Source organism: Pongo abelii, chromosome X (genome assembly GCF_028885655.2).
Source record: "Pongo abelii isolate AG06213 chromosome X, NHGRI_mPonAbe1-v2.0_pri, whole genome shotgun sequence".
Classification (NCBI taxonomy): domain Eukaryota; kingdom Metazoa; phylum Chordata; class Mammalia; order Primates; family Hominidae; genus Pongo; species Pongo abelii.
The window spans coordinates 83704438-83715198 of NC_072008.2; the positions used below are offsets into that span (position 1 = coordinate 83704438).

At 41.1% G+C, this 10761-nt stretch overlaps 1 protein-coding gene across 1 annotated transcript; it reads right to left on the reverse strand.

Annotated features, from left to right (window-relative positions):
* Nucleotides 1–4013: 4013 nt before the first annotated feature.
* Nucleotides 4014–5442, reverse strand: RTL3 (retrotransposon Gag like 3). The gene is given in 2 exon segments (XM_003779670.3): nucleotides 4014–4130; nucleotides 4132–5442. Coding segments are annotated over 2 exon segments (1428 nt in total).
* Between the last annotated feature and the right edge of the window lie 5319 nt (nucleotides 5443–10761).

The window sequence follows — 10761 nt, forward strand, 5'->3', positions numbered from 1 at the left end:
AGAGAAAAATACAATCATATCTACAACAGAAAAAAAGAAAGAAAAACAAATATCTTAGTCTAAATCACTCACAGGATAAAGTTTAAACTCCTTAGCTATTAATAGATAGATAATGTCTTTAACCTAAAGCTTCATCTCCCCACCTCCACCCTACACACACACACACACACACACACACACACACCTTTACTCTCCAGTGACATAGAACTATCATTTCTGAAGACACCTTGCTTTTTCCCTCCAGCTTGATTTTTCATTTGCACCATACTAAACCTAGGAAGCCCTGCCCTTCCTCTTGCTTCCAATGAGGTTTCTCCAGGAACCAGCTCAAAATGCACCACTTCAGTTCAAGCAGAATTAGTGCTCTCTCCTTTGTATGTCACAGTGCTGCACTACCCAATGACTTCCCCTTTTAAATTGTGGTCAGAGCAAAAACAATGAGTCATGCTTTAGTTATATTTTTTCCTTTTCTGTCTCTCTCTTTTCCCTCCTCTTCTCTCCTGCCTGTCTCTGATGCGTAGAAGGCATTCCATAAATGCTTGTTGAGTGAGTAATGATTAATTTAATAAATTAAAATATTTTCTGGGGTACTAGTACTCATGTCTAGTGAATCAATATTATTAAGGTGGTTAATAGAATAAAGGTCGTTCATACTGAGAAGCAGTGTGGTACGTTGGATGACACTCCAGCTTTGGAATGAGACAGATCAGAGTTTGTTTTTAGAATCCATCAATTCCTAGCAGTGTGACCTCTGGCAAGTAACCTCACTTCAGTGGACTTCAATCATTTGATTTATATAATGGGGCTAACAATATCTACTTTGCAGACATTTGAAAAGACCTAAATGGCCCAACACAATATCTGGCAAAGAGCAGGTGCTCACTAAATGGAAATTTTTATTAGTCTCATTAGCTGGTATGTTTCAGTTTAGTATATTTGTTGCCATCACATAACTTAGCATTTGGCTATCTATGCTAGCTGTGTAATGCCTACTAATTTTTTTGTTCTTGACCACATTTAAACCTCTCATGTTATACTTTAAATACTGTCCACAGTACCTAACTGAATGGTAGCCACAGACTTGATTTTTAACTATTGGGTTAGAATTGTGGATCACGGTGAAAAGAGAGCAAAGGATTTAAAAACAATAGGTAGGGGTGCACTGAGCTTTGTTAAGTGACTTTCCTTTCTCTGGTCCTCAGCTCATTAATCTGTAAAATTAAGACGAGAGCTTATTAAGTCTTTTTCAACATACAGCATCTGTGATTCTGTGACTAGATAATTATTCCCGTTTGTGAAATAAAGAATTGTACTCTAATTAAATAAGCCTCTGTAGCCAGATAGAAAAATTTAGGGTCCAGGTAGGTTGACCAACCGTCTCAGTTTGTCTAGCACTGTCCCAGTTTTGATGCAGAAACCCTATGTCCCATGACTCCTCTCAGTCCCAGGGAAACCAAGCACAGTTGATCTTCGTAGGTCCAGGGTAATTTGACCAATAAGAGGAATTTTTTCTTTATGGTTGCTTAAAGGATTTTTTTTTCTCTCTTTAATTCCACATTGACAAATAGTGTTTGGTTTTAGGAATAAAGATGAGCAACTGAATAGGAGAAAATGCAAGAAGAGCCTGTATATAGTATACAAATAAGCCCCTTTCTCTGATAATAAAATGTCATCAAATCAGTCACTATGTCAAACTTTTTATGTATAAGACACTGTGTTACACTTAACTGTCCAGGGTAGGGATGTAGATCATTCTGTTCCTTCACCCAAGCTAAGTATGTATGTGTGTGGGTGGAAGGGGGGTAATACAGGACATGTACCTAGGGAAAGATCCCCCACGTATCACAAAGCAATTATAGAGCCGAAATACATTTGACTGTTAAGGAAAGGAAGGGAAGGCCAGTGAGGACTAGAAGAGGTGGGATTTAAGGCTGCAGAGGATTTGGATGGGTTATGGAAGTGGCTAGGTAGACAATCCAAGGGGTGGTGCTGCTATGTAATGTACAGGTCCTGTAGATAACTGTTCTGGACTCCCAACTCTCATTAAAAACACCTTGGAATCTGAAAGAGATCTGAGATATTAGGTATACAAAAGAAAAATTTCCAAGAAATGAAAAAGGGAGTTTGGTGGGTGATGACAGGGTTAGCAGTAGAATAAGAGAACCAGGGAAGTGGAAAGTACTACCAAAGCATAGGACATGGAACTATTAGCCAAACTCTTTAGAAGTTTTTGTTTTGAGTTTTCCCCTCATTTTTAGGGGAAAATTTAAGGGACCCACTTAGGTCTCTGCTGCCATAATTTTGTTTGGCTCTTACCACTGCATTAGGGAGATTGGCATACTGTAGGGGAAAGTGCAAAGGCTTTGCAGGCCAAACAGGTCTTCATCACTTACTAGCTGTGTGGCTTTGGGCAAGTGAATTAGGCTTGCTTGGATTCTGTTTGCTCATTGCTAAAACAGGAGCAAACTACTTCACTGGATTGTTCTGAGGAGTAATGAGATGATTAACATGTGTTAAATGCCTGACATTGTAGCTGAACATATTAGTGGCCCAATGAATGGTAAGCCCCTTCCCTATTACCTTCTAGGGTTATAATCATTTATTTGATATTTTGTCTACATTTGTCTAAATGAGGAAAAGAGTCTGCTTTTAGCGGCCTCAGTGAGAGAGGCTCCCAAGGGAAAGTTGAAAACACAGAGGAAAAGCATTAAGTTCTGCTTAGACCACTCCTCACACCTCACCTGAAGATTCTACCTCTCAGCACCCCAACCCTCCTCTAAACCCTCTTCAACCTCCTCCCAACCTCCCCCAAACCCACTTCTCAGTCTTACCTCTACCTTTCCCCTAATCCCTCCATACCTCACTCACTTTCAGCCCTAACCATTCTCTACTCTCACTTTCAGCCCTAACCATTCCCTGCTCTCTCCATCTTACTCTCTACATCATTTCTCCATCATCTGCAGACCTATCACTACACCTGGAATGTTTAGGAGCCTCCCTAAACATTGAACACTTTCCAATTCCCTCTCTCCCTCCCAATTTACTAGTTCGTTATCTCTTCCTCTAGCTAAGCCAAGAAATAACTCAAACACAAGTAGAAATTGCTAATATTTATTGATTCTTTTAAAAATGTCACTTATAAACTTATTTTCTTTATGTAAAAGATGTTGCAATTTTTGTGATACAGAAAATATTGATAAGAAAAAAATCAAGTCAGTTTAACAGCTACGCTTTTTCATTATTAGTTTCTAATATCTATTCGCATGCATATTATTAGTAATTGTAATTAAAACAGTTCTGCAGAATGCAGGGTTCTGAGATAGAGGCATGCAGAGTTAGTGAAAAAAAAGCAGCTCAAAGTCATCAGGTTCAGTCTATCATCAAAGATGCAGAGTCGTTGTACAGGTAGCCTTAGTACATAGCAAGAGGTTCAGTAGAAGATTCAGGGAGCAGCAAATGCTGATGACAGCTGAGGTAACAGAAGACAGGTTGCCAGGAGCAGTCATTAGGACACAGGATCTACCCAGCAATTATTTCATCATGATTTCTTCTATTCCACCTGTGCCTGAAGCAATTGTAGTGACAATAACGTGATAGAAAGGACACAGTGCGGGTACTCCATTCTATGTTTGGGACAAGTGTCTCAAGCCAATGGATTCCAAGAATCAGAGGGTATCGTGGTGCATGAATAATGTCAAACTGGAGCTCTTCAACATGGTTTCCAATTTTAACTTGGACAGGTGATGTTTCCTTAGTTATGGGCCCATTAATAAGTGGACAGCTGTCGACAGTTTCCAGCATCAGAGGGAAGATGTTACTGTGGATGGGCAGCTTCTCTCGAAGAACCACAGTATGATCAATGCTGTTTCTGTAGGAGCCTGAATCTACCATTGCTTGCTCAAAGAATTGTCATCTTCCCAGTCGGATTTCAACAGTAAACCATAGTGTATGAGACATGGATATTGGAAGAGAGGGGGACGCATATTTGTAGATTGGCCCACCTGGGGTCCCCCTTACTGGCAGGCCTTGATGTTTCCCGCCTGTAGGGCTTGATGAGGCTTGACAGGGCAATCTCTGGCAAAATGATCAGGATAACCACAGTAGAGGCATAAGTGGCCTTTGCGCTGATGGGACCCATTCAGCTTCACTGATGTGTGGGCAGTTGATTGCAGCCTGCATAGGTTGGTTTTCAGCTGGTGGACTCTCAGATACATCGCCCTCTGCAGAGGAGCTTTTCCCTAATGGATTGGGATCAGGCTTCTCTTCTAGGCTGATGCACTGAGTGATGAGATCAGATAGGTTGGTGGCTGGGCTTGTGTGAGACAGTTCATCTCATATAGAACTGGCAAGACCTTCTTGAAATTGGATCCAGAGAGTGCTTTCATCCCAGTTCAGCTCTTGAACAATGAGGTGGAAGTGGGTTGTTACATGACCCTCCCCTTGGCAGAGTTGATGGATGCATTGGTTGGCATCTTTCATGTTTTCTGGATTATCAAAAGTATCCTGGAGCACAAGTATGAAACTTTCACATTGCTCCAGTAAGGGGCTTTGGATATCCAGTAAGAGCTGGAACCACCATCCTGCCTTACCTGAGAAGCAATTGCCAACAAAGCTCACCAGGGCTGCTTCAGTGGGATACAGGTGCCCTCTGACTCTCATGTAACTATGCAGTTGAAACAGGAACTCAGGAAGCTTCTGGGAATCTCCATTGAAGGTTAAAGTGTATTGCAGGGGGAAATCTGTAGCCTCTAACCCAATAGGGGCCTGTGGAAACTCTGAAGCTGCTAATGTCTCCACAACTATTAGACCCTCCAGGGACTCCTGGGCTGCTGAGAATTCTAGGAATTTCTGGGCATTTGAAGGCTCCAGAGGCTCCTGGGGAGGTGGAAGCTCAAGGAATTCTAGCTGTGCTGCAGTCTCCTGGTATTCTGGTGCCTCCTGGGGCTTCTCAATATTTGGGGGATCCTGGGGTTCTGAATTCTCGGGCTCTTGGGCTGATGTGGCATCCTGGGTGTTTGCAGGCCCCTGGCCCTCCAAGACTGTTGGGATCTCATGGGCCATTGGAGGTTTCTGGGACTCCTGGGTTGCTGGAGGCTCCAGGGACTCTGGGGCTGTTGGGGCCTCCTGGAGCTCCCAGGCTGCTGGGGGTTCCCAGGGTAGAAGCTCCTGTGGCTCTGGTGGCTTCTGGGGTTCCTTGAACTGTGGGGTCTTTTGGGCCTCCCAGGCTGCTGGGGGATTCGTGTGCTCTGGGAGCTTCTGGGGCTCCTTGGCCTCTGAGGACTTTCGGAGTAGATCATCCTCCTTGGCTGATTGCGACTTCTGAAGTTCTGGGATCTGGGCCCGGAGAGCAGCATTTTCTTCCATCAGCTGCTGCACTTGAGCCTGCAGAATTTCATTCTCCAATTTCAGAGCAATATAGGAGGCTGCTAAGTCCTCCACCATCTTTGGAGGAAATGGATATGATTTGACAATTTGCTACCAAGAGAGATTGGGTGGGCGTTTGTGAGATCTTTCCTGAAAGCTGCTTACAGGCAGATGTCAGGCTCAGTGAGTTTTCCAAGGGGTGGGTATTTGGGCCCCGCCAAGGCTGATTATCAAGAGGTCACTGGGAGCCTCCGGAGCTCGGCAAGAAGGAGCCTCCGGAGCTCAGTAAGGGGAAGTGTCAGATACACTGCGAAGAGAGTGGGAGCTGAGGATCAGAAACGGTGGAAAGCACACATTCAACACAAATCAAAACAAAATCTGCCCAACAATGCTGGGTTTCTTTTACCATAGGCTTATGTTCATGAGCTGGGGTATATATGCTGGATCTGACTCCATGACATTTTAAGAACAGCACCTGTCCCAGACTGTGCATGTCAGTTTGCATTTATCCTTTGAAACTTAACATTATATCAAAAGCAACTTTTTAATATTATTTTCTGTTTTATATAGTCTTTAATTTTGAATATCTGCCTAATATCTCAATGTAACATTTGGATTTTAACAGCTGCTTTCAGTGACTAAATCAAATGTTTGAGCAATGTGGGAATTTTAGGCTCTGCGGTGGGCCAACCCAAGAGATATTTTTGGGTGACTAGGGTGGTAGGAAGTAGGAGGGAGCTCTTTCTGACACCTCAGAAATCATACCACATAAGTAACCACACAAGACCAGCCTCAGGAGAAAACAAGCAAAAGTTGACTAAATATATATATATGCCCTCAGCAGACACATGCATATTATTTATAAAATGCCTCAAAATAGTTAAGAAAATAATCTTTATAAATGTACGTTACCATTCAGAGACTTAGTCCAGGAGCTTGGCTGTCTGTGTACCCATCGCTGAGGAGGGAAATGTGTAAATGGCTGTGGAGGCTTGCCTTTTCTGCACACACTGAAATCAAGCAAACACACCCACTCCTAGAACACATTTCAACTCTCCTCTGTAACATAACTTTTTAAAGTGTGGAAGAGTTTTTTGACAGTACCTCACAGTTCAGAGCTGCAAGGAAAGTAGGATGCTGTGCTGATGTGAAGCAGCTTCATGTACTCAGTCCTTGGTTACTTTAATGAATATTTGGCCAGGAAATTGTGAGTAATACCACTGCCCTTGTGAAAAGTTGCAAACATTTTTGAATGACCACAGTGGTTTGGGATGTGATTTTTTATGTCTGTCTCATGTAACCTACTCTTACTCTGTCCAAATTGGGCCATTTGTTTACTTCTCACTCAGGGAACAGCCTGCAAACCCTCAGCCCCTTCCCTTGCTTACTACCTATTCAGTCCCTAGGGTTTTTCCTTGGAATGTTTTCTTGGAAAATTTACCATGGACAGATCTAGAAAAAGTATAAAAGGGTACAAATGTCAGGGAGACCAACTGTGTTGGTGGGTACTTATAGCAGTCTTACAGAGTCCCTGGCTCTTTCTGAATGTCCTGGACCAAGGATCTCATGCTTCCCTGAACTGATCAGGTGCTCCAGGTAGCACTCAGGGCATCCACTAAAGACTGGCCTCTTGGGAAGTGACCCTGCTCAGAATCTCACTTTCTCTTCTCATGCCAGATCACAGTTATGCCTTGGGTATGGGCTATGTGGTCACTTTAGGCAAGGCTTAGGGGCAACTATTTTTATCCAAGTAAGGAGTGGGGTTGAGGTTTGCATTTGGCCATTTCAAATCACGCATCATGTCAACCATAGTCCCATGTCTCCTTTACAAATGGTCAGTTCTGCATTAGTCAACATAATGGGATAAACCCTAGTGATGGAATAGGCCGAAAACATAGCAAATTGACAGACTGGGCTACCTGAATCTGAATGCAGAAGCTTTGACAGTAAAAACAAAATATTTTGCAAATTGAGTTTATTCTTTCCTTACCTTTCAAGGTTTTATTTTTCTAGAAACACCACACACATAAAAATACCACCATCAACAGGGATGATGTGTTCTATTTATGTGAAGCTTTCAGGTAACTGAAGCCTTCCTGCCCTCCAAGAAGCCAAAACACACAGTTAACATTTATTTTATCCAGAAAGAAAAGAGAACTTCCAACACCTGAATTTGTAATGGGCTTAGTTAGGGAACAACTATTAATTGAAACTCTTTCCTAATGCTTAGCAATTTCCGTAACAATGAGTTTGAAGGTTCAATATTGGACATCAAGTTGAAATTTAATAAATAGTATTTCAATTTAAAAAAATCAGAGAAATATTTATAGCATATGTTATACCTCTTCGTCCATTCTTAAGAAATGATTTTGCATATAATTTAATCCAGTTTTAATGGTTTGGTTTCCTACTTACACAAACCAGCTAGTTTACCCTGTTGTAACACAATGTTGCCCTCTGAAAGCTACTGAAAGATATAAAGTGGTCTGTCTTCAAATTAAAAACTTCCAAATTGCTATGCTTCCCAACTTCTTGTATTTTCTTTTCCTTTATATTTTTATACTCTTTTGCAATCAAGTTGTAACATAGCCCTTCATGTTATACCTATATGCCTGTCTATACTTACCCTATACAAATTTGGCAAATTACTTCATCCTTCTGATAGTTAGAATCTAAACCTTAGTTTATGAAACTGTAAAATGAAGTTATTAATATTATTTGACTTTATAGGGTTGTCAAAAATTCAGTGAAATAATGTGGGAAAAAAGGCTTAGCACAGTGTCTGGCAGCTAATAACACCCAATAAAGGTTAATAATAATAATAATAATAATAATAATAATATTAAGCTGTAGCAGAAGTAACCTCATTTTAGTTTATTCTTTTTAATCACCTGTGAATTGGGAAACTGAATAGGTAAACATGTTAGAGTTGTGTAAAGGCTGAGAAAGGGGTCTCATACCAAGAAATCTACAGTGCATCGATTTTACAGCATTGGTTTTTCACCACTTGAGAAATTTTATCTTTTCTTCCTTGCTGGGATATAGGTGGTTTAGTTTCCAGATAGTACTCTAGAATCAGGACTGGAGGCACCTGAGCAGGAAGAATAGAAGATTAAAATTGGAATTGTGAAGCAGCCAAGATAGATGTTTAAAAAGTTCATGGACTAAAGCACTGAAAAGTGTCTTGCCTACAGGAATATTTATTCAGTGTATAAACACAGAAACCTTTCTTTCCCCAGCCCCCTACACTAAACAGCATAGTGTATTCAACGTCCTTAAGTACAAGTTCAAACTGCCTAAACATAGAGAATTATTATTTTCTGGGTGGAAAAGGGAGCTACACAGACTTTTGTCAAAATGCCTAAAGTGGTTTTAGCATCCTGAATTAGTCAAATGAGAACAGGAAAGTAAGAATAAGAAAGTAATCACATCCAAATTTTCATCATGTTTCCCCTACACTGTAATTCTTCTTCATACATTCACAATATGATGGAATGTATGGATCCTTTAGAACGGTCATGAAAATATTTTAAGTAAATGAGGTTTTGTTAACTATGCAAATGAATATTTCAGGGAGAAAAGAGACAAATATGCTCATTTAACATATAAAAAGACTACACACTAATAAGAAATATTCAGGCTCAGTTATGTTAATAAGCTACATATGTTGATTGTTAGCTTAGGGAGAAAAGGAAAAAAAAGGTTGAATGCAATGCAGTTCTACTTTGTACATTCCACTGGCTCATAATTTTCTTTTGTTGGCAAATATACAAACTAAATGTTTTAGGTCTCTCCCAGGGTCTTCCTCCCCTAAGCTGGCTGGGCTGCATCTTTAAGCAACTCCAGCTTCTGTGCCTCCCTTTTCCCACTCTGAAAAACATTCAATGGGACAGTTTACCCTACAGGTCTCTGGCGCAAGGCCCAGTCACCCCTTGGGGGCAGTCCCATCCTGGTGTGTGTTTTATTTAACATATTATTCCTATGGTTACATTATAGCTTGCAAAACTTTCTTAAATTTAACCCATAATGTGATTAGTACAGATCGAAACTTTTCATTGTCAACAACACCCCATAATATAGCACTGGGGCAGCAGGAGTTCCGAATTTCTCTGGAAGTTAGAAGGCTGACCAAAAATTCTCTTTACTCATAAGGCCAGGACCCAGAGGACCTAGTAATGGTATGGAAACAGTCTATCCCACACAAGTGTCAAAATTTGTCACTTATCTCCCTTTATGAAATTTACAACCTTCTCACTTTATTTCTTATCCCATACTTAGGAGGCTTTTCCCCTTGATCAGCTGTCACACTGGGAAAGTAAGGCCCTACTGAAATACTAACTCGTAAGGCTTTAAAAAATCTCTCTTGGAGGTGCTTGCATTTTCATAGGATATTTTGAAAGACAGCAATCCATTCAAGACTCTTCTGTTAGGAGAGATACCCTTGGTCAGAGATATCATTTTGGTGTCCTTCAGATTACACCTTGTCAGTGGCCTTATATTCGATTTCCTTATAAAGTTGACCCAATATGGCCCCTAGTGTTAGCAGCAGATATGCTTAATGATTTTAATTCTCTGATTTCACTAAATCCTTGTGAAGGCACCAGGGTGCCTTAGTTTCCTCACCAGGGTTGGGGAAACTACCATCACAGCCTAACCAGGGAATGGGAGACTTTGCTATAACCCCACTTCTGGGGATGCACTTATTGTAGAGATCTGTCCTTCTCCTCTACTTCCTGGACCTCTTACTCTCCGAGGCCTACCAATGCTGGCTCACCCAGAAGTCGGACTAAGTTTAAGCTGATGGTACCAGCAAAGCAGGAGAGATGGGGAAAGATAAGATGGAAGGAGAATTGGGGAGATGAGGGGCTAGAGATGGAAAGAAGGAGAGAGGGAGAGAGAAAAAGAGAGGGAGGGATATGGGGAGAAAGAGAGGGTAGGGGAGAAGGTGAGGAGAAGGAACTATCATATCAGGAAATCTAGAAAGGAGCTTAAAACTTCAGCATAGGTACATTTTGGTCAGTGAAAGATAAAATTTAATTTTATAGTTTAGCATTTTAAAAATTAGATAATGATGCATTATCTTTTAAGTGCTTAAGCTTACCTCTACAGCTCTTAATTAGTCCATAGTGGGTGATATGGTCTTTAAAGGTTTGCAGACTGCTGAAGGAGTGATGGTAGAGCCTCAGTGGGACTAAAGAGGATGGTAAGAGTGTAGAAGTGGAAGATGTAGGAGTGACTGGGGTGCTGAGGAGAAAGAATACCAAAATTGGCCATTTTTCTGTGTGCTACAAATAAGATATTAGTTGTTAAAGTGCTTTAAAAATGTGCTAATGGAAAGAACTCAAGCTTTGAAGTAAGGCAGGACTAGTTTCAATTCCCACCTCTGCTATTTGCTAG